Raw genomic sequence first — 27,552 nt, 5'->3', positions numbered from 1 at the left:
GCTAAATGCAGACTACTGAAGGTTTGCATCATGCAGTAGTTCTGCACTTTCAAAAAAAAAAAAGACAGATTTTTTTTTTAAAAAAAAGTGTCCCTGTCCCCTCCCCCCAAATCGCTTCACTTTCTGTCCTCTCCCCCCCTTTCTGCCCTGGAACTGAACGAATCGATCGCTTTACCGATTCCTCGTTACTGGCTTGTGACAGCCGAGGCGACTTCTTTGTATTTAACGAGAAGGCTGCAGCAGCTCTCTCCGCTGCTTGGCGGCTCGCACTCGAGCTAGCTAAGCCGGGCTGCGGCGCGGATCCATTTCCCTTCCCTCTCCAGAGTGTCTATCAATGTGCTGTCAATCAGAGCGGCGGCTTCTCTTTCATCTCTCCCCCCCCCCCCCAGTCCACAGAGAGAAGGCGGGGGCGGGGGGCGGAGTGGGTGGAGGGGATGTTAAAGTTACATTACAGAGACTAGCTCCCACTTCGCTCTGGCGGGCGCGCTCGGTCCGTCCCTCTCCACTTTCTGCCTGCCCCTGCCCCTGCCCCGGGAGAGAGAGACGCGCACGGGCCACGGGAACTCGTCCTACAGGCTTCCAGCCGCGCCTCGCCACCTCCCCGTCGGCCAGCCCAGGAGAGGCGGGAGACGGTGCCCTGGGACCGCGCGCGTGTGGATTGCTGGTGGCGCCCGTAAAGCCAGGAAGCAGCGGCACCGGGGGAGGCAAAAGGGGCCGCCGCTGCCGGGTGTCTCTCCTCCATGGGGTGCTCCGTCCCCGGCCTGCAGCGGGCGGCTCTCGGCGGCTGGGCTGGCACCCTTTAGGGGTTGTGAATGCGGAGGAGCCTTGGGCCGCTGGGACTCCTCGAGAGAGAGAGAGAGAACTTTTCCTGTTTCGCGCCGCCCGCGCGCGCCGTGATTTCAACACCCGCGCCCGGGGTTTTGCTTTTCCCCGTGGCTCTCGCGCCGCCCGGGCGAGCCGGGCACGGCGAAGAGGCGAGAGCGGCGCTCCGGGGAGAGCTCGGGCGGGAGAGGACAAAAGCAAAGAGTCTCGGTGGGTCTGGCTTTGCGCGTGGGGCGGTTATTGCGAGCCGGCGGTGGAAGCGCGTTCCGGGCCTCCTTCGTCTTCCCCACCTCCCTGACTGGCCGGCGGGGACCCCCCCTTAACTTTAGAGGCGAACTTTGTAGCCCCCTTCCCCCAAAGAAAGGAGAGCCTGAGCGCCGGGGCTGCGCTGGAACCGGAGAGGCAGCGGGCCAGGGCTGCAGGGAACGCTCCTGCTCTGCCAGGCAGCGGGCTCGCCCCTCTGGCTGCTGCACGAGCTGGAGCTCGCGGGATCTTCTCTCCCCCTGTAGCTTGCGGGGGAATGGGAACCGGGGGGGGGGGAGCCTCTCCTTTTAAAGAAGCCCCAGAGAAGATAAAAGCAGATCCAGAAGGGCCCCAACTTCTCCAAACTCTTCTGTCCTCTTGCAGACACAACGGAAACCGGGAGAGGGGGGAAGTGTATGTAACCCCCCCCCCCCCCCCGCAGCAGCAGACAGACCGACAAGTCAGACAGACAGACCCTCCTTTCCCCCGGTGGCTGTGCCCGCCTGGCCTCTACTCTCTTTCGGGAAGAAGGGGGTGGGTAGGATGGAGAGGGGGAGGCTTAGAGTAGCGAGGGCAAGCGGCTCGTAAAGACGTAATAAATATTATTATTCTCCCTTTTTATTATTATTGTTCCCCGGGCGGAGCAGGAATTAAAGAGCAATTATGCCTCAGCTGCCGGGAGCCGGAGGAGGCGGTGGGGGGGATCCGGAGCTGTGCGCCACAGATGAAATGATCCCTTTCAAAGACGAAGGCGATCCCCAGAAGGAGAAAATCTTCGCGGAGATCAGCCACCCGGAGGAAGAAGGAGATTTGGCCGACATCAAGTCCTCTCTCGTTAACGAGTCAGAGATCACCCCCAACAGCAATGGGCATGAGGTAAGGGGGTCCGAGGGCAGGGCAGCCAGCTGCTGTGCAGTTCGTGATGCCAACGAAGTGTTCAGAGACCCACTGATCAGGGATCTTGGGAGGGGGCAGCTCTAGAGACTTCGGCCAGGGAAGACCAACACGCCTCTTCACGGTTTTGCTCATTAAAGGGCTCTGAAGCACCTTGATTCCAGCCTGGCCTCTCTGGTTCTACAGTTAAACTCCTCCAGGGTCCTGGATCGGGTTAATAGACCTGGATGAATTAAAGGCGATACAGTCAAATGCAAGCAGCACTGTGGGCACCTCTCCTGGCACGTCTATTTTTAGCGAAGGCTTAAAAATGCCGGAGAGAGGAAGGGGACGGCGGGGGTGCAAAGGGAAACAGGACGTCGTCAGCCGCCAAGCGAGATGCGGTTTTGACCAACGCGCTTTGTGAACGAATACGCCAAGTTTCCCATGAATGGGAGGGCAGGCGCTTGGGAGTGTGTGTAAGGGGTGGGGGGAGTGGAAGAGCGAACACTGAGACCTTCTTTGCAAACCGGAGAGATGTGTGCAGAGCCTGGGCAATGGCACTACTTCATTCAGGGCCGGCGGTTCTTTGATCTGCCCCCAACTTTGGGCACAGACTGTTGGGAGACCCGGGATGATTGATTCAGCACGGCCGCGTCGGCTCTCTCCCGGTCTGTCTCGTGTGCTCCAGCCCGTCTTGAGATAAAACCCCCTTTTTGGAGCCATGTGCTGTGCATTATCAAACTTGTTCTTTGCTTAGGGGCTCCTTCGGCTCGAACGCCTTGTTAGTACAGTAAGCTATCAGAGCAGAGTAAATAGAGACACGTGGGTGCCTGTGGGAGGGAGCTAACTAGGCTTTTCTTTTTGTTTTTTTTAAAGGTGGGGGGAAAAGTTGCAGATCATCTTTCAGCATCTGATAGGAATTTTCGCGGGGAGGTCACCCCTCTATCTTACTAAAATGCATTGGCCTGTGAAAACATTTAAGAGGCAGACCTAGAAAAATCCCAAGATTTACCCTCAAACACAGAGGGATTTGGGGAAATTCATTGCATTGGGGAGTCAGATTTTGTAGATGGCTAATATCTGGTGCCCAAGATCTGATGCATTCACTACATGAATTTCTGGTGTTTAGGTTTAAGTGGTGGATTTGAATAACAATCTGAGATTGCTCGACAAGATTTGTGAAGACTCCGATTCAAGTTTGATCACATCTCAACCATTTTATTAACCTTTTTTTTTTCTCCCTAATCCCTGCATTTCAGTTGGTGATGATTTTAGGAAACTAGAATGAGCAACTAATGGACTGAACTGCTGGAGTTAATATCGTGCTACTTCTAGTAACTAATGAATGGGCGTGGTGGGTTTTTTTGGGGGGGGGAGGGAGTAATAGAAGGTGAATCTGTAGTAACTATATTGATTGGCAGACGTATTGGAGCATAAGCTTTGGGTATTCACCCATGAAAGTTTATGCTCCAATATGTCTGTTAGTCTATGAGGTGCCACAGGACTCTATGCCGCTTTTACAGATCCAGACTAACATGGCTACCCCTCTGATATATTGATTGGGAATTCTTTTGCAATAAGCTAATATATTGGGGTTGCAATACTGAGATCAGCTGCCAATAAAAACATTAGAAGTTACCTTGCTTTGACTCCGGAAGTCTTATTTTTGACTGTAGATTGATTCTGCCAACTAACAAACAACCTTTCACTTACAGTCAGAGTTGACATGCTGGTTCTTGGCTTCTATTGCAACTTCCACTAGGGGACTATACAAAAGCTTAACTGGCTTTTTCCCAGTTCCACGCTGTCTCATGATCAAGCCAAACTGCATGTTGTAAAAATAGCCTTTTAAAAAATAAATAAAGGAATCTGCAGTGTTGCACTGTCATATTTCAAGTGAGTGCTAAACACCTTTTTAGTGTGTATGCAGGAGGACCTTCTCTCTCCTTCAGATGTCCGTTTCCATAGCCCAGGACAAGCAAGTTCATATGAGTCACAGGATCCTATAATAGCATTAGGCCTAAAGTAGCCATGAAATTTCTTCGGTAAAATCAAAGGTCAGAGCATTAATCGTAAACTCTTTAAAGGATTTGCACAAACTGTTTTGGTAGCAATTTACTAACATGAAAACAACTTAAGAACAAGGATGGAATTTTTAAAAGCCCATATAGTGGGCGCACTCAATTTTCATTATTCTTTGATACCAATTTAGGAATACTATTTTGATTCCTAAAGCTTAAAGTATTCTTAAGAAATAAGGCCCTTCAGTAAATTACTGCACTACTTGTGCTAGAACTGCTTTGTAGAACCACATGGTTATTACATTGGGAATAAAAATGACCATTCTATGTTTTAGCACACTTCCTTTTTAGCATGAGGTAGGACAAATATACAATCGCTTCTCCTGACCTAGACACTTAATAATTTTTTTTTTGAAAGATCAAGTGCTAAGCAAAAGTGAACAGATATGCATAAAAATACCTTTTTTTTTTTGTGTGTTTTCTTTTTGTTTTTTAATGGTGGATTCTGTGTGGTTAGGTTTCCAGGCAAGGCCAAGCTCAGGAATCCTATCATGACAAAGGCAGAGAACATTCTGAAGAAGGTGAGATGTGCTTATTCTTTACGCTACATTGTTACTTCCTATGTCCCTCTCAATGTGTACACAAATGTAACTTTGCTTACTAAAAGGCAATATTAATCAGTTGAACTTGTATATAAAATGTGATCTGTATTTATGGAAAAAATCCAAACATTTTCTAAGTTGAGATTTGGTGTGTATTCATCTAACTTCAGTAACTAAATGGTATTTCAGTTGTTTGCCAGTTGAAGTAAGTAGGCCAAACAGATCTTTTTGCTGAAAAAATAACTATTTTTAGAATATAAGTAGTTCGTATATAAATCTTTTCTCTTCCCTCATTCTGACAATTCTACTGAGTTATGTATATTAAGAAGTTGTGTGCTCACTTTCCAACCCAAGTCTGTCACTTAAAAAATCAGGAACAACATTTTAATGTTTTGATGTGCAAATTAGTGAACTCTAATACTTCATTAAAGATGATGAGTGAAACTGACAGTGTACATATTTAGTTTAGAAAGCTGGACAGTAATGTAGGATTGTCTTCAGTATATTATTATAGTGGGGTTTAGCTCATAAGAAGGAGGATCTCCATTAGAATTAAAATGAGAGTTTGGGTCTTCAGCTTTTCTTCAGTCCTGGTCCTTGTTGATAGCCTTTTATTATTTAAATTAGATATTCCACAAATTGGAAGTGGAACCCCCTTTGTTTTGAATAGGCCCCAATAAGCAGTAGGGTATCCTTGCACACCAGCCTGTATTCCTATTCTCCTTAATAGCTTTCAATTAGCATGACCAGAAAGAATTGTTCATACATGCAGTATGTCAGCTAGTGAAGGAAGTGGCTCTGTCTAACCATAATACTGCACTTTCCTGCAACCAGCTGTGTAACTGATGGGAGAAGTCCATATGCTACCTAAAATGAAAGAATTACTGCTTTATACATTTGATCTCCATTGCTGTTATTTGATGTCTGTAGCATTGCTTGTTGTTCATGCAATGGAAATGCACCAACACAGCCTAGAAATGGTGTTTCTCTTATGGTGTCTAAAAATTATGAGCAAAAACCAAAGACCACCAAGTAGCTTTAGAATCTAATGTAGTGCATTACATGTGTGTCTATTCTTCCAGGCTCTTATGCAAATCATCCTAGTACAATCTCTGTGTTTGTGTTTGAATAGACTCATAAAATAGACTGACTATACTGAAGTCTTCCCATATCTTAAGTGCAGTTCCTAACAAATGCCTGTTTAATAAACCATTTAAGTGAGTAACTGCTGTCAGAAAGCAATAAAAATAAACTGGAAGTCCCTAGCAATTTGCCCCCCTCTACCTCTCCAAAGATTTAAAAATAAAGATATTGTGCATTTCTTACTGTAAAATGCCTCTAATGTACCAGAAAAACTTAAGTGGAAGCTAAATTAACAACCCTTATTTTCTTTCCCAGGAAAACATCCGGATGGTGGTTTATACAGCAAAGGCCCATCATACTCTGGTTATTCTGGGTATATCATGATGCCAAATATGAACAATGACCCCTACATGTCTAATGGATCTCTGTCTCCACCCATCCCTAGAACAGTGAGTTACCTGTTATACAAATAGTCTTTGGAGAGACAAATTGCTTTCTGTTCAGTATATTACACTTTTGATATTATATGTTAAATAGAACTAAGATGAACAATACATTGCTATTCTGTATGCTGCTTTCATATGGGGTATAAACTTCCCGAGGATTTTGATTGGGTTGGTGGAGGAAAAGCTGCAAATCTAGTAAGTGAAGTATTGAGTTTTGTGTTTGAATAAGGCTGAAAAAGATACCTTTTAATGTGACTTTATGGAATAAGCTGTGATGGAATGGTGTAAATGCTACCTTTACAGTTATCGGAAGGACAGAAGTACTCCTATACTGGCTTTAGTCCCTCCTGCTTAGGAGGGAAAATAGAGAATTGGGGGTAGGACTACTGGAATTGCTAATCTGTACACGACATTCAAAAAGAGCTGACAAATGTTTTTCCTCATCTACTTGTTCTTAGCTGATATTTATTTCTAACACAGGCTGCTCTGTGTGAAGTTGTCGGGTCTGTGAGTTGCCGGTCTGTCACCTGGAAAAATAACCATAGTTGAAGATATAGCATGTGAAACAATTGTGGATGAACTAAGTTAACTATGTAAGATGTAGCTGAGAGCAACTTTTGTGTTTGTGCTCTACCATGTGTTGGCCATTGGCCCTGATTTACTGTCAAGATGAGTAATTTTCTCTGGTTGTTGTAGAAGTGTGCTTGATTAACATCTGTACACTAAATTCCCACTTGTTTTTGTAAATTAGTGGGAATTTTTTGTAAATTTAATTCTAGTTGAGGAAATCACATTAGCAGAATTGCCTTGGAAAACCGGAAGTTGTTTGTGTCTCTCCTGTTGTAGAATTCCACTGATGGTATGAAATTGTTTCATACATTTTATTCATTTGTATGCTTTGCATTTTTTTTCTTAGTAATGGAGAGCTAGTAAGATGCAAAAGTGTTTGGCAACTTCTCTACTCTAACTTTATTTCTGTGTTTTTTGTTTTTTTTAAACTTGTTTGGAAAAACTTTGAATTAATCCATATTGGTATTTTTAACAGCAAAACATTATACTTAAACATTGGAGACAGTCTCCACCAAATATAGGTGCTTGAATTCAGAATGACACAATCGATTCTGGCATTCTGAACCCTGCTGCAAATGTTGCTTATATTCTGCAACCTTATTTACATTTGAAAGAATAAAAAAAAAAGGTGTATACAATACTGCTTTATAGTTTTGTCTTTAAAAAAAAATCTGTCTTGAATAAGAAGATGGAAAAACCTGTTGGTTTTTTTGGGGTGTTTTTTTTTTTTTTTTTTATTTCTGCTTGGAGGTCTATATATACTTAATTCTGAAGCATTCAAACTATATCCCATGTAGTCTTTGTATACTGGCTTCTGCTGAAAGATATGTAAAATAAAAATTATTGATAGATTAAACTGCAGTTCTGTCTTGCTGACAAAAAGGATGCAGTCAGTTGGAAGTCTTTAATATTCAGATCCATGTCTCCTTGAAGATCAGGAATTTAATAAGACCCTGTGCTACTTCCTCTTCCTCCAAGAAACAATACATGAGTGCAAGATTTGGAAGCAAAATAAATCCAACTTCTTAATGTTGCCCTATAAAAATGACTAGAGAATTTAAAATTTCAAAATGTTTTGTTCTTAAATGCGTCACAGTGGGACATCAGTTATTTACTTGCACGCTACTGGTACATCTCTTCAGATAGTAGAATAACAATATTTCAGACTAAATTGATCAGCTTCCTTTTACTGTAGAAATATTTGAGTGGCTATTGTGATATTGGCAGGGATAGAAAGCAGATGCATTTAATTGCAATACTCCTAGCCTAATGTCTAAGGGAAAGTATTGGAGCAGCACCACAATTCCTGTAAAATAGTGTTCTTGTAATATACTAATGTTGACCATAAACTGAAATCTCCAGACTTAACCACAAGGCTACATGCTTGAGTTAATCTTTTTTTATTTGTTTGTTTAATTGAACTATCATCTTTGTTTTTATACTTGACAGCTGTCTTTTAGAGAGTGTGTGTGTGTAAGTGAGAGAGAGAGATCAAAACACTGCATCCAGAAGATTATACTCGCTTACTTTGCTATTAACCACAACCTATGTGGTAAGCAGTTATGCCTTCCCACCTCGTCACTTCTGCTCTCTACCTTTGTTGGGCTTCTAACTGTCACCCATTCAACTTCCCTCTGTTTCCTTGCAGATAGCAAGGTTGAAAAACAGTTTAGATAAGTCGGTTTAAGAGACCCAAGCTCTCATCAGTGGTGTCAGTCTGACCATTTGCGTGTGGAGTAACCTTGTGGTACACCTGAGATTCTTCATTTGCATAACAAAGCAACTGCTTGTTTACCGTTGACAGAATTTGAAACAACCTCAGGATTCTGATTTTCCCCCCACCCCCCACGCTGTCTGAACAGTCTGACTTGCTTACGTTCAGATAATCCAGTAAAATGCTCATTAAACTGAATAGATATTAGCTGCAGTGGCCCTCTCTAATTAACACAATTTTATTTCATTATATTCGACATAATAGTGTAAAACCAGCTCTTCCTTCAGAGGACAGGGATACAAGCTCAGGCCCTGATCCTGCCAACGCTACATATGCTTAACTCTATGCATGTGAATAATTCCACTGATCTTAATGGAATTAGGTACATGCATAAAGCTGTGCACTATTTGCCAGCAGGGTTGGGTCAAACTACACCCATGGTTGAATAACTTCTATTTTTTGCCTGGGGGGGACACCAGTCACGCCAATGGAGCTGCTCCTGCCTGAGGCTTGCAGTTTGGGGTGGGCAAATTGTGTCCAGGCATTCAACTTGCGCTTTTTTCTCTGGATCTTTATATGCAATATGTACAGACTTGTATGCAAGGGCCAGGGGAGTACTAGTGATGTTTGTAGCTAAGTTTTCAAGCAGTTATTGTCAAGATTAATTTGATTTGGGAGAGGAAGAACAATACTGTCAGTAATCGTGCTTAGAAAAGATGCTGGGTGAAAAAACTAGTCAAGATTACTGAAAATTTCAGAACAATGGAAAAATGACTCAAAAGACTGATGTTTAAAATGCTAAAATTTTCTTCATGCATACTTGATTCTTTGGACTTCAATTTTGCTTTTTCGATGTTTAGTACACATCTTGCACTTTACTATAGAGTTTTTAGTTTCTGATGAGCTGATATTGACATTGTTCTTGATGTAGAGCAGTGGTTCTCAAACTAGGGGCGCCGCTTGTTCAGGGAAAGCTCCCTTGGGGGCTGGACCGGTTTGTTTACCTGCTGCGTCCGCAGGTTTGGCCGATCGCAGCTCCCACTGGTTGCAGTTCGGCGCTCCAGGCCAATGGGGGCTGCGGGAAGCAGCACGTGCTGGCCGCCCTTCCCACAGCCCCCATTGGCCTGGAGTGGCGAACCGCAGCCGGTGGGATCCGCAATCGGCCAAACCTGCGGATGCGGCAGGTAAACAAACTGGCTCGGCCCCCCCAGGGGGCTTTCCTTGAACAAGTGGCACCCCAGTTTGCGAACCACTGATGTAAGAGAGATGAAAGTCAAATTTGCGTTCAATTTTTACTAGGATTAGGCTACTTTCTCCTCCTGCATTCTCTCCTCCCCGCCCCCCCAGTAACTGATCATTCATTTACTACTTGCAGAAAAACAAGCTATAAGCTCTTCTACACCTCCAGCACTGTAGAATAGAAGCCACTATAACAGTATACTCCTTATCAGATAGCTGGGTAGGCGAAAGAGCAAAGAAATACGTTTAGGTAGCTGCAGCAAAAGTGATGCTCGCGCACACAGGATAATATGAAAACCACAATAACACCTGGTGAATGAGTCCCGTGAAGTGGAGAGTTCTTTTAGTGGTTTCTCTTTGTTGGTGTGTAGCATGGGTGTTGAAGACAGGAAAAGTAGGCAGCTGTGTGTTTTTTGCCCTTTTGAGCAAGATTAGTTTCAAGTAGCATTCTTGGAGCAAAACCTTCATAAAAACCTTTGTATTTTTAAAATTCCTTAATGAATTCCTACTATGCTATTAAATGCATCTCATTCCTAGGGATTAGGCTTTATATTGTATGGTATAGAATTCCTGCAACTCTATTTCCACCCTTCTCCCCTCTCCTCACGCCCTCCCCCCCCATGTGCGTGCATACATGCTTAGCAGAAAGTAAGAATTCTTTTAATGTCCAAACTGGTTTTTGATTAGCAGCTGGAATTATTAAGTAGACTGAAGAATATTCTCAGAAACATTTGGAAAAAGCTTGGATATGGTCCCCTATGGACAATGCATATGGAATTCACTAGACGTTCCACAGGAAGGAATTCTAATGTGGAAAGTCGTTACAGTGATGTTCAAAATTTCCAATTGAATTTGGAGCCCAGGTTGTGCTAGGTACTGTACAGATGTACAAGACCGTTTCTGCCTTGTGGAGCTTACATCTCAAGATGAGTGAAACAGAGCTGGGAGACGGCTTAAGACAAAAAATGATTATACAGACTAACAGTTTTGTTCAGTGGGAGCTGTCCCTTCAAGAACAGGGTAGGGCATTTGATTACTGAGTGTTTGTGGGAGCCTAATAACAGTATGGGATTTTGGGGTGGGGGTTTGGTGCCTCTATATCCAGAGTAGATGATGTTGCCTGGCTAAGCTTCAAATAACTCAAAGTTGAGTTCTTAAACTTACCTTTCGAGAAAGCAAGCTTCATTCTTGAAGGTGTCAACGTTGGCACTTACAGGGAGACTGGATAGTCACCAGTTTGAAACCAGCCTAATTCAGGAATTAACTTTCTAATGGATGTTTTGTGAGTCTGAGTGCAAGATAAGATGAGTGATGGGGGAGCGGGAATAAATTGAGATCAAGACCTGTATGGGCCCTAGACAAAACTACTCCTATTACTCTTTTTTTTTTGTTTTTAAACAGTGATCTCTCTTCCTCACCCTTCTCCACCTACAATAATCAGAGTGGTGGCATGTTGGTAGGCAGTATATAGGTAAACAGAGGACTTTATTCACAAAGGCTATCAAGACACTCTTTCACCAGCACTGAAATTCCACACTTATTTTTTGTTTTTTAAGATTAACTTTGGGGTTAAGCAAATTCGCTTATTAAATACCATACATTAAAAAAATCATGTGTGGAGCTGCCCAAAATTTGGTACCTAAGTTGGTACTTCATTGGTACAGATGGAAAATTTGATTTTGTTTTTTACTCCAGTGTGGGCATCCAGCTCGTACATGGAGGGGAGAAAAGGGAAATCCTCACCATGAACAAGTGAACCTTACTATTTCAAGCATTCCTGCCAGCTGGCCTGGCTCTGATCAGCTGTGATGCCGCATGGAGCATCAGTCTGTGATGTCTGAGATAGGTCCTTTGAAACAGAGAGACGAACTACATGGGGTTCAGTTTCTTGTTTGTTAAACAAAGTACGCTGGACATTTGGGAAGAGGAATGGGTGAGACAGAACAGAAGTTACCTGAGTACCTCTGGTTTGCCCCTGTTTCAAAGGACTACTGTAGTAGCTGTGACAATGTAGAATGATGCTGCCTGGGGCCTTATGAAGGCCCTATGCATATACAGTGCACTTTTTTAAAAAGACAGACTTTTCACTTGTGTATTGACTGTCCTTCTGCTGCCATTAATGAGGGCATTCAGCACATAGTGGTTTTCTACTGCTGCTTTCGTCTCCTCCGTAAGCTTGTGCAATCAGGGTGACCCTTACTTAGAAATGAACTTCCACAACTGAACAGTTGTTAAAAATCCTTACTGGCTGTGGAGAAATAGAAAGCAGTCAGTGACACCGTACTGGCTTTGGACTGAGCTATAGGAAAAAAAAAAATCGCTCCTTGATCCACTTTTGATTCTTCATAGCTTTAGTTGATCTGGTTATTGAACATAATCTCTTATTTCCCCCTATAGCTAGAGGCTGTGTATAGACAAGCAAATTTAATGCAACTTTTAAAAACTGGAGACTGCAACTTTCATTTTAAGGAGGTGTAAAAGTAAAATGTCATCCCGTTGGTGTGCTGGTCATCTTTTCTTTTTCAGTCATGCTCCAGAGAAAATGTTGATCAGAATTGCTTGTTGCAGGCTCTCAGTACCATGCAGGATCTGGTGCTAAAGAAACGGGCATTCATTTGTTATCCCATCCATAATGTTAGATGCCAAGAAGAAAGCATGAACCTCTAGAGTTCATGAAAGCAAAAGGGGAAGAAACCTTGCCAAATACATGTCATATTCTTCAATGCCTACAGTCATTCAGTCTGGATGCAGAAGAGCTGCAAGATTGACTGACTAAGTTTCTAACATCTGTCTTGGGTATAAAAAGCTCCTCTGATATGAGAAGAAAATGTCACTAAAACAGTGAAGTGTTAGTGTATGTCTTCTAAAAACCTTGTTAGATGTATGTGCTATAGTGATGGAAAGTTGCCTCTTACCACTAGTATACAGAACAATTTTTTTTTAGTAATTTTGAGTTGTCGAACCACAAATAAAATATCTCTTCTAGTACTTAACTTAAGCCATGTCTACATTAGCTAAATCACAATTAACTCCTCTTCTTACTATGGCATGGCTAAACAATGACCCTGTGTGTCTTAACTGGACTGTGTAGATGAGGACAAAGTGTTTTTAACAAATCTGCCTGATCACTACTATGCAATGTTACCACCCCCATATGAAAGCCAGTAAGTAGAGGGATCCTTCTTTCCCAGAGTATAGGAAGGGACAGCCTAAGTCAGAGGATGAGGTTGAGAGCCAGTGGCTTCATGTGAGCAGGAGTAGTAAGCCCAGAGGATGCAGATAGCTTGAGAGCTGGGCCTGAAAGCTGGACAGAGAAGTGGCCTTTTGCTGGCAGAATGCTAGCCATGTCAGTAGTAGCTTGAGGGGTCCCCATAGGTATAGTTATCCTTGTAACCTATCCTGGACTGTCATGAGTGGCTGGATCTGTTGGCTTACTGTTTGTTATAAGCTAAAGTCACTGTGCCTAGAATATTTGCACTTTGTAGTATTTGGTGGCATTAATAAAAAGAATCCTGTTACTTGAAGCATGAATGTTCAAGGGAAACAACTAAGGACCAGAAATCGAAGAGCCTAGTGCTTGGCACTTTGTGTTTTGTCTTTAAGCTTGTGGTACGCTTAGCATACTAGCACGCATCTAGAGGGGATTGGTACACCACCACACTTGCAGTGACATTACAGTGGGCTTAATTACACTCTATGGGCTTGCCTTCACAGCTAAAAATGCTGTGGTTTTTCCACCGGGATCGGGGGGAAGGAGGTGCATATATGAATGTGTACTAGCTATGCCAAGACTGAAGATAAGGTGCTTTAGTTTTACTGCTAGGGCAGTTCCTGGTGGGGATACATAGTTGGCATTCTTGCTGGCAGAGAGAAAAGAGATTAGACTGGGCAAGAAGTCTGAATGTCATTCTTGCCACTAGTGTTGATCTATCAGGATCAGTGGTAGGTCATTGTGGAGAAGCTTGTATAGCTACTTTGCATGCTGTTCCTACCCTGGGTGTCTAGGATTAGCCTCTCTAGTTATTGTTTTGGCCCTCATAAGCACTAAATTAATAGTAAAATTACATGCAAAATAACTTAATTTAGCAGCCTAATAGTTTCTATTTTGAGACTCTAATCTTGTGGGATAGCTTTTATTTATTTTTGGCTTCCCACTTCAAAGGAATCTGTCCACTCAGCAAGAAAGCGATTGAGCACTTAAATAAAAATATATTCATTGAATCTTTGGGCTTGAACTAAAAGTACAGTATTGAGTTAACATATGCCCCAGCTGTGCTAATCAGCCAGGAATTGTCCACTCCCACAAGAGGAAAAATGGTGATGTGAATGATTTTAGAGGAGCTTGAGTGTATTCAGCGGACATGTGTGTTCACTGACTTAGATTCCGATAAGTAACTAAAACTGTAATTGTTTTTTAACGAAGATTAAAGAACGGCCATACTGGATTAGACCAACGGTCTATCTGGCCACTATCCACTTTCAGGCCCAGAGGATAATGCCAGGTGCTTCAGAGGGAATGAACAGAACAGGGCAATCAAGTGATCCATCCTGTCATCCACTCCGAGCTTCTGGCAAACAGAGGATAGGGACACTCAGAGCGTGGTGTTGCATCCCTGACCATCCTGGCTAATAGCCATTGATGGACCTATCCTCCATGAACTTATTTTTGTTCTTTCTTTTTTGAACTCTGTTATGCTTTTGGCCTTCACAACATCCTCTGGCAAGGAGTTCCAAGAGGTTGACTGTGTGTTGGGCGAAGAAGTACTTCCTTTTGTTTGTTTTTAAACCTGAGGCCTATTAATTTTATCAGGTGATTCCCAGTTCGCATGTTGTATGCAGGAGTAACTAATGCTTTCTTGTTCACTTTTTCCACACAAGTCAAGGTTTTATAGACTTCTGTCATATTCCTCCCTTAGTCGTCTCTTTTCTAAACTAAAATCCCAGTCTCTTTAATCTCTCCTCATCTGAAAGCTGTTCCATGTCCCTAATGATTCTTGTTGCCCTTCTTTGTACCTTTTCTAACACCTTTTTTGGGATGGGGAAACCAGATCTGCACACAGTAGTCAAGACGTGTGTGTCATGATTTATAGATTTATATAGAGGCATTATGATATTTTCTGTCTCATTAGCTACCTTTCCTAATGGTTTCTAACATTGTTAGCTTTTTTGATTGCTGCCTATTGAGCGGATTTTTCAGAAAACTATCCACAATGAGTCCAAGATCTTTCTTGAGTGGTAACAGCTGATTTAGACCTCATCATTTTGTATGTATAGTTGGGATTATGTTTTCTAATGTGCATTACTTTGCATTTCTCAATATTGAATTTCATCTGCCATTTTGTTGCCCAGTCACCCAGTTTTGTGACATATTTTATTTCTGAGCTAGGAAAATAAGATTGTATCTGGATAATTAACTGTCCTCCATGGAGATGAAAGCAGACTTAAATGTCTGTGTGTGGGGTTTTTTTGTTTTGTTCTGTTTTTTGTTTTTTTTAACGTAGTTGGGAATATGGCTAAGTGTTACTTAACTTTTACTGCATTTTTATTAAGTGTAATTTAAATAGCAAACATACTGTTGACACTACCTTACACTTTTGTGTATAGAACCATTTTAGTTGTATTCATTATGTGAGACACAGATTGATGTGCTCCCAAAGGTTTTCATCCACACAAGAGTTTCTGTAATCAACACTCAGGGCTTCATTTCAAGTGCCACTGCATAAGGGTTTAGGTAGATCCTACTTAACCCGAACTGATGCACTGGGTCTCTTGGGATTCTGTGATTCCAATTCACAGCATGTAGGCACATATGCCTTCTAGAAATTTTCTAGGCTTTATGCCAGCAGTTGCTGCAGTGTGTGTGGGGTGTGTGTTTGCTGGGGAATTCTAGTAATGCTGTCTCAAATAGCAAAATATTTTTTGTTTTGGAGATGATCCTTTGTTCACCTTTTTGAGGATAAGGGAGGCCTATAATGTATTTTAATGAAAATACATGCTATTTTTTATTACAGCAGAACCGAAAGGCCCCACTATGCTAGACTCTGTACATACGCTCAAACTCTAGAAGACACTCCCTGCCCTGCCATTTAAACCTACTTCAAGTATTAAAACAAAGGAAAAAACAACACACCAGAGAGTGAGACTTAGCGGGATTTAAAAGCCTGATGCTGAAAGGTGAAGAAAGTTGAATTCCCACTAATCTCAATGAGAGTTCTACTTTCCTCTGCATGCCTTGGCTTTGGGCCCTAAGTGGCGATCCTTTGCAGTAGATGTAGAACAGATGCCGGTGCTAGGGATGAGATGACAGCCAGTCTGGCAGTGCCCAAGTAGGTAGGTAGGTATCTGGGAAGGACCGCAAACGGGGGGGGGGGGGGGGGGGGGAAATAACATGGTCTGGTAGCCTTTGTAGGGTATGGATACAAGCAGCGCCATCCCTACCCATACGCAAAGTCTGCAGCTGCGTAGGGCACCAGGAAATTTGAGGCACCAAATTTCCTGGTGCCCTGCGCAGCTGCGTGCTGCTCCAGCGCCTGCCCTGCCTCTTCCCCTTTGTTTTTATAGGAAAGTGCTCATGAAAGTGACTTGGGTGGCATTTGTCCCCCACGGGTCTTACATGTTAGCACCTCTACCCACTTCCCTGCTTTTAATTTTTTGCCCTGTGTTCTACAGATGATCACAATAGTCCTTTCTGGCCTTCGAATCTATGAATCGAATAGTGTCTTAGTGAGGTCTAATATTTAAAAAGACATTTTACTTTTAGAAATTACACTTACAAGGGAAAGTCTATAACATGGTGGTCCGTCCAGTGGTAATGTATGGTGCTGAATGTTTGGCAACAAAGAAGAAATGTGAGCAGATCTGTTCAACAGAAATGTAAATGTTGAGATGGATGAATGGTGTAAGCAAGAAATACCATTGAGGAATGTGTAGACAAGTAACACCAATAAAGGGAAAAATGAGGGTGCGCAGGCTCGGATGCTTTGGTCATATAAAGCGCAGTCCTGACAACTGTGCGAGTAATAGTCCAATAGATCAAGACTGAAGGATAAAAGAGAGAGGAAGACTCAAGAAGATGTGGTGGGATATCACAAAGGAAGACATGTTAACAGGTGGTGTGATAGAGAATATGGCATTGAACAGAGTACCTTGAAGTAGAGGACTTGTAGAGCAGATGCTGTTTGTGGGATTAACGCAAGGAAGAAAACTCTTTAGAAATTATAGTACAGATTATTAACTAGTGCAGTACTTCATTTTACAAATGTAGAATATGTAGCTTTATTTACAGACAAAGTTGCCTCCCTGATGTGGATCTGATTAGCTAATTACAAAGTTCAGTAACTTGCAGTGCATGTGCTGGCCATTAGTGAGGCTTTATTGCAGTGTTTTAAAAGACCCAAACTTTGTTGTTTTGAATGATTATATCATATTGTAGTTAATGTGGTACCATGGCTGGGGATGGACTCTGGGAGGGGGTGTGGTGAGGGGAATGAGACGGATTGGTTTAAAAAAAACAAACACACACCCCAAGCATATTGTAATTATGATTGATCCCACCATGGCTGCAACTTCAGTGGAGCAGTCTAAAAGCAGTCTTCCTGAGGAAAGCTTGGCATTTGTCTTGCCCTGCAGAGTAAGGCTGTCTCTTCTGCTGTGACACCATTTTTAAGTTCACTGGATAACTATTTATGACTAAAGAGAATACGGATGGTTGTAATAGGCTACTTTTACAAAACAATTCTCTTTTCACCTTTCTGATATCACACTTGCCCCCTTTAACTTGACTAAACTCCAGTTTTTTTTTTGCCCCCAGAGTAAGACCTATCTTCAGTGCATTCAGTGGTGCTTTTTTAAACTGCTTGTACAGGCACTGGTGAGTGGAAGCAGAAAGCAGACTGAGGTTTGACTACTCTAATTTCATGTAGAAACTCCTGAGTGTTTCAGGAAATGCTGATTTCTGGTATTGACTGTTATATGTGAATTGCCTGGTAAAAGGAGAAAATCTTGCTAGACTATATCTGCAGCTCCTTCCGAAACTCTAACAGCACAGTTTCATTCTGGCTTTGTCATGTCAGTATATGCAGGGCAAGATCGGACGAGATACTTTGACGCCTGCACAGATGATAAGAATTTGCAGACCTCTGGGGAATAGGCAAAGGAGGAAGAGTGGAAAAACTTGCAATGAGTTTCCTTCCTCCACTTCGAATATCTAGGGCTATGCAGACCACAAGATACTGTTACTCCTGGCAATCTAGGGTTTGGAGACAGATGGCTGGACTAAGCACAAATCAATAACTTCCTGAGAGGGAGGGGAAAACTTTCTATACTGTCTGTGATTGCTGGACTTCAGGAGGTGGCTCACCCCTCACCCAGTTGCCTTTTGTGGCCTTTAGAGCTGCATGGTTCCTTCCTCTTTCCCCTGATGATTGACTGCTAAAATAGAGCTGCCAGCTGTGGGAAGCCAAGCAACTTCAGATTCAGCTTCTGTGAACATTTTTCTGGGACTGAGTGAGCTCAGGTGAGAAGGAACACACTTTTTTTTCCCCTCTCTCTTTCCCCTCCCCCCCAATGGAGTATGATGTCATTTAAGGGTACCTAAGTCTTGCTGTGGATGGGATGGCTGCAGAATGCCTAATCTAACATTCAGATTGTTAGAGATGGCCATACAAAACAACTTCTTCTGTGGGTGGAGAACTTCTGCATGCCAGCAACTGCAAAAATTTTTAGGTTGGATTGAGCCTTTCAATGTACATTAGAATAAAGTCTACAAGAATGTTCAAGAATCTTTTATATAAAGAACCATATGTAAACATGTGCAGTGCTAATTGAGGACATTGTGCTATGTCAATCTGATAAGAAGTACAAAGGAACTGTGTTTTGTTTTTTTTGTTTTTAAAGGAACTGAATAGCAAAATAATAGTGCAAAAAACACTTTGATAAAAGTGTCTCTAGAAACCATTTTTTTTTTCCCCCCTCAAGGGCACAAATGGTGAAGTAGTCTTACATCATCAGGTAGATATGGCCTTACACCCACGTTTGCTCCTCCAAAGCTTAAACCAAACTGCGAAATTTTAATATTCAAGCTCTTAAAACTTGTCCCCTTCTGCTGGTGAACTTAAGTAATCTCTTAAAAGCTGAGTGTATGATAGGAACTGTCACTTCACTGAAATAGTGATTTGGGTTGTTCGCATTAGAATCCCTCTTTTTCCTTCACTTTCATATCCTATACCCCTTGTGACTGGGAGAAGAGGAAGTCTTGTGACTGGTAAATATTTTAACTAAATTGTGCAGGTGGGTTATTGCAGTGATCCCACCTCAAGGAATAAAGTTGTGGTTCTCAAACTGGGGGTTGTGACTCCTCAGGGGGTTGTGAGGTTATTACATGGGGGTCACAAGCTGTCAGCCTCCACCCCTATATCCTGCTTCACCTCCAGCATTTATAATAGCGTTAAATTAAAAAACAAAAAGTTTTTTAATTTTTATACGGGAGGGGCTCAGAGGCTTGCTGTGTGGAAGGGGTCACCAATACAGAAGTTTGAGAACCACTGGAATAAAGCAATAAGGCTTGAAACTGGGTCTTTGTGCCATTAAGCTTTTGGACTGGAGAGTGACTGGTGTATGGATGGGCACAAAGGAGGAGAATAAACAGGATATGCTTCACTCAGATTCCTTCACCTAACTGTTGTCTAATGCACTGGATTTTTTACTGGGAACTATTGCAGTACATGGCTATAGGATAGATGGCATTTCTTATCAGAATGACATGTAAAAGTTGACTGATACTGTTCTTGGTAGCAAAGGGGTATGAACAGAACTGCCATAAGGGCACCAAGTAGAGGAGGCTAAAATATTTTGTTCAAAAACTTTCTTGACAAAGGCCTTTTTGGAAAAATAAAAAATTATAGAAAGCTTTTCCCCCAAAAAAACTTCCCAGTTTCTCAACAAAACTGATTTGTGTATGTTGGGTTAAGTAGAGTTCCTTCCCTTTTTTTCCAGTGGAAAACACACACAAAAACTCCTTGTATCTAACACTTTGATCTCTGCCTCCTTTCTTTGCTCAACAATAACAAAAAGTGTATGGCCTGTGTTGTCCACAGTAGAACAGTATTTATCTCCATGATGGAATCAAATGTATATTTCCCCAACTGAAGAGAACTCAAGGCTCAGAAAAATAGACTTGTGTTGACTTTTACATCCTTTTCATTGTTAATAGTAGTATATATTACAAAAGTGCCTCTTGCATCTTTTTATGTACCATGTAGGCTCGTTACAGCAGGTGTGGGTTAAGGCAGTGTACTTGGGATTCAAGGCCAGACTGTGTACTGAATCAGAGCCCTCTCTCTCTGATCTTGAATCAGCAGGTGTGGAGGGAGAGGTTCACAGTAGACAGTCGGGCTGTGAAGAACCAGTCCATCTTCAGGAGAGCAGGACTGGCCGTGCAAGGCTACAAACTTGTTTAGTAGGGTGGGTGGGGATGAGAGGGACTGGTTTGGAGCAGAATACTGTATCGCTGTATTGAACAACAATAAAAAAAAAATGCTCATAGAAAAGTGCTGAGCACGATAATAATTAAATCTGTGGTTACCACACAGCAGCATTAATCTCGCTCTCTATATTCACACTCCATAAATTTAACTCCATTTGATTATTTAAGTGTATCTTGGCCAGCTAAGAAAATGGAAAACCCCACTTGTTGCCCCTGTTTCCCTCCAGAAAAATCATCCCTAAGAACATATCCTCAAAGCCCTGTAATATATAAATGGCTTTTACAGTATGCCCAGGAAATCAAAATTGGACTGGCATGTTCTGCACCAGCTTCAGCCTTTGAATGGCTTTAAGGAGTAGCCCATGCAGAACACATTACAGTAGTCTAATCTTAAAGTGACAAAGGTATATAACGGCAAGGTCTGCATCCATAAGAAAGAGGGACTAGAGCAGAGAATATTTCCTATCAAGAATCCCCAAGACAAGGGTCACTATGAATAAATAAATAAAAAAGCAAACATTAAAACAATGCAGGAAAAAAGAGGAGGGGTGTGTGTATGTGTATTTTTTTTTTTAAGGAACAAATGGATGTTCATAATATTTTAAAGTTGCATTGCTTGTATTTTTACATATTCTTCCATTCCTGCATTAGCGCACCCACACATTTAAGCAATTTTTAGCTGGCAGCTGACCCGTTTCTATTAGATTCCTGTTATATTTTTAAGATAGCTGCCATCCAAGTATTTCAGAATAATAAAGTATTTACCAAAATACCCAGTACTGCACATCTGTGGCCAGAGTACTCTTTTAGAGTTGTGGAGCGGTTATTGATGCTACTCTCCTTTTCTCTTTACCTCCTCCTCACCTCTGTTTCCACAAATTGTTAAGTTACTGGAAGAAAACTTTAAAGTTTATCTGGTTTATGCAAGTTTTTTTAAAATCAGAATCTGGAAAATTTGTCTTGATAAAGACAAATCCAGTTTGTTTTGGTTTGCACTGTCAAAATTTGGCATGGGGGGTTGCATATGAGTGTTTGGCAATTCTAAAAACATTGATATGGCCGGAACAATTTTAAGATGGCATAATGGGGTGAGAGAGAGACTGTACAGGCGCTTCTGTGGAGAAAAAGCCTTGAAGGAAGCTGCGTGGGTTTTTGTTTGTTTTGTTTTTAAGTCCTTTAGATAACTAATGAGGATTTTATGCATTTCTAAAATGGACACGTGATGCATTACAAATGCATAAATGAAGCATTGTCTGCTTACTACAAGAAGATGGGAAGGGGAGACAATCCTTAGACGTCTATTATTTCACCTTACATCAGGTGCTTAGAAAGTAAAAAATATTTTCTCCAATTTGACTCATTTATCCATTTGTATTTTTACTGAAGTCTTTACGCTTGAAAAAGTGGGTGCATAATGACTGGCTCATTTTGTGTGGTCCAGGCTATAAAATACCCCCTCTGTTCTTTCCATATGAAAAACATGTTTTTAATTGTGTGAAATGTGTATAATTTGTGTGCTTTCTTTTATTATTTCATATTAAAAACAAATGCTTAACTTTGCATGTTCCAAAATAAGTTATCTTTCTGCTTTTATTACTTTAAAACAGCTATTGGTGATGTCAGAGTCAATACTAAAAGCATTAAGAATGCTGGCAGAATGTAATGCAGCTGCAATCCAACGTGATGTTAGAAATGGGGTTGAGAGCATAAAGGCTTTCCATATTCCCAGGGCGCACAACTGCTTGCGGCCTTGGCTTTGATCTCTTCAAAGGCTGCTGCCTCCTCCTAGATGGAGAGACTTGGCTGCCACTCGCTTGCATTGAAAAAAGGCAGAGGTCTCTATTCAGGCAGAAATCAATCATTGTGCAGAAACAATTATGTGTAATTCAACCATCATGAAAACAGGACGAGATTATGGGTTTGTTACCTGAGTTTACTGTGTGGAGATGGGGAACAGAGAACGCTGGAGTCCTGCTGACATGCCACATCTTGATGACAATTATAGACATCTGAATGATGTGGGCGGGGGAGGCATGATGACAAATGCTGGTCACGCTGTCCAGCAGAGCAGAAAATGAGGTTACAATTGGGAGATAATGTTTGCATATGTAACCATATTTCAGAAAGCTGGGCAAATTCAGGGAGTAGATGAGATGGGCTATCATAAACAAGGGATGTGTGTGTTATGTGTGTTGGCTTTCTGTAATACAAAATATATCACCAGTATAGGAAATCTGAGTGCCTGCTTTTTTTTATTTTACAGAACTGATTATTTCAAACATCTTAGCAACCTTTGGGGAAGGGGAGGAAGAGAACTGCTAGGTGAAGAGGAGAATCTCAGATCATTACAAAGGAGGTTTAATGTAGAAGTGACTTTTTTAATTGTCGGTTGATTTGATTTCCTATCTCAGAATATGCTAGTAATGTTTGTGTTGACACATTACTGTTTCTACACAAATGTCTCTTACTATCTCCCCCTTTCTGTGGGGTATTAAGTTATTTCATATGATTAATCTTCAGGTAATTGTGTGTGGTGGTTTTGAGACTTGTATGGTAGTGTTTTGACTGTGGCAGTCTCTTATGTAGTATACATAACATGACCTGTAATGGTGTCCTTATGTTGAGAATAAGGGTCTCCCTTCCCCGAGCAGTAATCTGCGGTTCACAAAGTTTCTCTTTTTAAAATAAAAGTCTTCATGACTACTGTGTATGCCAGTACTCCTTATTCAAAATCTTGTTACCTATAATATAAAGCCTTAAAATAGTCTTCCTTTCCCACAAAAAGCAAAATAAAACAGATTATAAAATAGTATCAGTGCTTAGTTTGATACACAGGACTAGGTTTACCTTTTATGCTGCTCAAGCTTCGACATCACAGGCATGAGAGCTGCTTTGAGTTACAGATCTTCAAACAATAAGTCAAAACAAAAAATCAATCCCTCCGGTCCTTGGGTGCAGTTATCTAAAGATAAAAGAGAAAAATAAGGTTATGCTAAAGCAGATAGAGGAAAGGAACAGATATGCCAAGGAAACACAGAGGACAAGTGCAGAGTTGAAGTGGGCCTAGTGTGAGCCAACATCAATGAAATTTTATCTTTTCAAAAAGTTTTAGGGTTGCCAATTCTTTTCAGACTGGATCCAGTCTGCTCCAGGGCTGCCTGAAGCATTGGCTTCAATACAGTTGCTTCCCCTCACCCCCTTAAATACAACCACACAGGAATTAGATTGCATGTTACTTAAGGTATAAAACTTTGCTGCAGACTTCAACAATATATGAGGGGTTCTGATATTTTGTATAGAAATACAGATTTCTTTTTGAAATGTTTCGTGAAAGGTATAAACTTAAATGAAAAGTAGGGCTGTCAATTGCAGTTAACTCACATGATTAACTCAAATTAATCATGATTAATTGTAGTTTTAATCGCACTGTTAAACAATAGAACAATTGAAATGTATTAAATATTTTGGATGTTTTTCTACATTTTCATATATTCTGTGTTGTAACTGAAATCAAAGTGAATGTTATATTTGCACTGTAAAAATGATAAACAAAAGAAACAGTATTTTTCAATTTACCTCATACAAGTACTGTAGTGCAATCTTTGTCGTGAAAGTGCAACTTAAAAATGTAAATTTTTTTTGTTACATAACTGCACTCAAAAACAAAACAAAACCATGAAAAACTTCAGAGCCTACAAGTCCACTCAGTCCTACTTCTTGTTCAGCCAGTTGCTAAAACAAAGAAGTTTGTTTACATTTGCAGGAGATAATGCTGCCCGCTTCGTATTTACAATGTCACCTGAAAGTGAGAACAGGCATTTACATGGCACTTTTGTAGCCGGCACTGCAAGGTATTTGTGCCACATATGCTAAACATTCGTATGCCCCTTCATGCTTTGGCCACCATTCCAGGAGACATGCTTCCATGCTTATGATGCTCGTTTTATTTAAAAAAACAAAAAAAGCAGCGTTAATTTAAATTTGTGATTGAACTCCTGGGGGGAGAATTGTATGTCCCCTGCTCTGTTTTACCCACATTCTGCCATATATTTGATGATCTAGCAGTCTCGGATGATGACTCAGCAGATCTTCATTTTAAGAACGCTTTCACAAAATGCAAAGAAGGTACCAATGTGAGATTTCTAAAGATAGCTAGAGCTCTTGACCCAAAGTCTAAGAATCTGAAGTGCCTTCCAAAATCTGAGAGGGATGAGGTGTGGGGCATGCTTTCAGAAGTCTTAAAAGAGCAACGCTCCAATGTGGAAACTACAGAACCCGACCACAAAAAAAGAAAATCAACCTTCTGCTGGTGGCATCTGACTCAGATGATGAAAATGAACTCACAATGGTCCACACTGCTTTGGATTGTCATTGAACAGAACCCGTCATCAGCATGGATGCATGTCCCCAGGAATGCTGGTTGAAGCATGAAGGGACGTATGAATCTTTAGCGCATATGGCACGTAAATATCTTGCAATGCCAGCTACAACAGTGCCATAAGAAAGCCTGTTCTCACTTTCAGGTGACATTGTAAACAAGAAGCAGGCAGCATTATCTCCTGCAAATGTAAACAAACTTGTTTGAGTGATTGACTGAACAAGAAGTATGACAGAGTGGACTTAGAGGCTCTAAAATTTGACATTGTTTTATTTTCGAATTCAGGGGTTTTTGTACATAATTCTACATTTGTAAGTTCAAATTTCATGATAGAGATTGCACTACATTACTTGTATTAGGTGAATTGAAAAATACTATTTATTTTGTTTTTTTACAATGCAAACACTTGTAGTCAAAAATAAATATAAAGTGAGCACTGTACACTTTTTGTATTTTGTATTTGAAATGTAGAATGCAAATTATTTAAAAAAATTAATTGCATTGTTAAACAATGGAATACCATTTATTTAATTGTGCGATTAATCGCGATTATTCTTTTTAATCGCTTGACAGCCTGAATGAAAAGTGAGGCAAACCTCTGTAGTGCTTTTTCCCCCCTCCAAATCTTAAATTGCACTGATGAGAAATCCTAGGTTTTTCTGTTTTCAGTGGTTAAAATTGAAATTTAGTGTGTGCCAACTTAATGAAGCATTTTTGATTCACCTTGGTGCATGACTTAGTCCCTGAACCATAGACAAGCCTATAGCAGTAAAGCTATGGCACCCTAGTTATGCCAGCATAACCCCATAGTGTGGATATTTCCTACAGTGAAGAAAATGCCGCCCCCCCCCCCCCCCCCCCCCGGTCGCAGTAGAACACCACCTTCCTGAATGAGGCAGCTAGGTCTCTTTCTGACTACTTCGCTACCATCTACGCTGGGGGTTAGGTTGGCAAAGCTATGCTGCTCAAGGGGGAGTGGATGTTTGACATAACTGTGGCACTTAAGTGTGAGTCTAAATTTTAAGTGTAGACCAGGCCTTAATATCCTAAACCCCAGAGGGACTATTCCCAGTGCAAGATTGAAGTTGCAGAGTATAAAATTAAGCCCATTCCCTGATTCTGTGAAGACACATGCTTTGCTATGTATTCAAATGTAGCAGAGTTTAAAACTGCACTCAGGGCTTGGTTTTTTCTTTAAAGAAAAACAAACCTGTTAACTTTGCTGATCACAGACTTGCCACCATAATTAAACTTTGGTATCACAAAAAGGGGTGGAAAATATATTATCATGTAACCATGCTATGTAAAATAGAATTGGTCAAACCAGTTCTGTTAGTACTATTTTTGTAATGAGCATTTTTAAAGAAAAATGTAACTTTGTTCTTAGTTTCTTTAATGAGACACAATCAGTGATGTATGTCTGACGTTTGTGGGTACAGAATGCCCACTTGACCTTAATTGGAGTAGGAGTAAGTGCTCAGTACCTCTGAAAAACAGGCCTTTGGAGCTCTGATTTCAAAGGTTTGTAGGAAAACTTCGAAGGTGTAATTGTTTTTTGTTTGAATCAAAACTTTTTACCTTTCCAGGCTAAAAGGAAAGATCTTTCTTAGGCCCTAAATTTAAACAGACTCCTGAAACATCTAATCTTTTGTATTTAAAAGTGCTTCTTAATGCTAATTTTAAAAATCAATCAACCTATGAAGTAGCATTTTTAAGTTTTTCAGAGTAGCAGCTGTGTTAGTCTGTATTCGCAAAAAGAAAAGGAGTACTTGTGGCACCTTAGAGACTAACGAAAGCTTATGCTCAAATAAATTGGTTAGTCTCTAAGGTGCCACAAGTACTCCTTTTCATTTTTAAGTGGTACTTGATGAAATGTAGGTGCCAAAGATCAAGAACTCATCTCACTATGTTTCAGGACTAGACCTGTACCAAAAAAATACAATAGCTCCTGCTTTTAATTGTGAGAATATGGGGAGTAGAATTCCTAAAGGAATTTTTGTTCCAAAAAAGGCATGGACTTGGACTCATTACCTTAGAAAGTACTGCACATGCAATAGTAACAGAATACAATTGCATCACTTCTCAAACGGTGGCCCATGGAGTACTTGCTAGTGATCTGCAGAGAGCTGGCTGTTTGCCTGATGCTAAATTGCATTTAAAGGCAGCTAAAAATTCATAGCTTTTTCCATGTAAGCAGTTTCAGGAGCTGCCAGAAGGATGTTATGGGCTCACAAATGGGAGGGAAAGGAGGGGATGACAAGGCATTCTGTATGAAGTTGTGGTCCATATTGTGACAGTCGGGGATCTCTGAAATTGACAGGCCGAAGGCATTAAATTACAGCACCTCTAACCAATTCAAAATGTCAGAGGACTGCTTAATTGTTCCTCCTTCCCCTCCCCCCCCAAATTCTGTTCAAAACTTAACTACATTCGTCACAAATTAAATTAGCATCTTGTAGATCACTTTATTTTGAATCCTGTTTTAATTGGAATCCTTGCTGCCTTACACTTTGTAGTATAGAGCAGTGGTGTGGTATCTATCACCAGGAATGTTTGTAGTTAAATTGTACAAGAAGCTGAACTGAATCTGGTGCCTGCCAGCCATAGCAGAAGAGTGGATGGTGCAGGAATAACTGGATAATTAGTTGGTTTGAACCAAAATGAGAGGTGTCTTGACTAGAAGCACATGACTTAAAATGATTTAATCTGAAGTAAGAGACATTATCGTCATGGGGTTATTTAACTTTGACATTCAACTTAAATAATGATTAAAAAGAAGTGTAGTAATGCCATGTTTCTTGACTTTCATTCTTTCCCCTTGTTCCCCATTCTACAGCAAAAAAAAAAAAAAAGCACACGCCAAAACTAATTGAAGTCTCCGTCATGGGAAGCCACTTAAAAAGCAGTCATTAATGCTCCTTTGCAATCCTCCGATAATGCTGCTTTAGGTGTGGCTGGGTTAAAGCACCTCAGATGAAAACCTTGGTGATCTATCCCCAGTTCCTGTTCCTATCCTCAGTAGTGAGTAAAACGTGATATCTCTTTTTGATCCAGTCTGTAACTGAGAATCTCAGT

The 27,552-nt window shown here is 41.2% G+C and overlaps 1 protein-coding gene across 6 annotated transcripts in view; it reads left to right on the top strand.

Moving 5' to 3' along the window:
• The first annotated feature begins 486 nt into the window (after positions 1–486).
• LEF1 (lymphoid enhancer binding factor 1) overlaps positions 487–27,552 on the top strand; it is a 106,790-nt gene continuing 79,724 nt past the window's right edge. Inside the window, exons 1-4 of one of the 6 annotated variants that reach the window (XM_074950727.1) lie at positions 487–1,032; positions 1,713–1,941; positions 4,480–4,543; positions 5,963–6,096. In XM_074950727.1, coding sequence (XP_074806828.1) covers positions 1,729–1,941; positions 4,480–4,543; positions 5,963–6,096 — 411 coding nt within the window. In that variant the 5' untranslated portion in view covers positions 487–1,032; positions 1,713–1,728. The remainder of the gene's footprint in view (positions 1,033–1,712; positions 1,942–4,479; positions 4,544–5,962; positions 6,097–27,552) is intronic. The other 5 variants (XM_074950728.1, XM_074950729.1, XM_074950724.1 and 2 more) reach the window with 5 other exon arrangements.

The sequence above is a fragment of the Natator depressus genome, chromosome 4 (assembly GCF_965152275.1).
Source record: "Natator depressus isolate rNatDep1 chromosome 4, rNatDep2.hap1, whole genome shotgun sequence".
NCBI classification, from domain to species: domain Eukaryota; kingdom Metazoa; phylum Chordata; order Testudines; family Cheloniidae; genus Natator; species Natator depressus.
The sequence above is the reverse complement of the archived record's forward strand: the minus strand, read 5'-3'. Positions and strand labels throughout refer to the sequence as shown.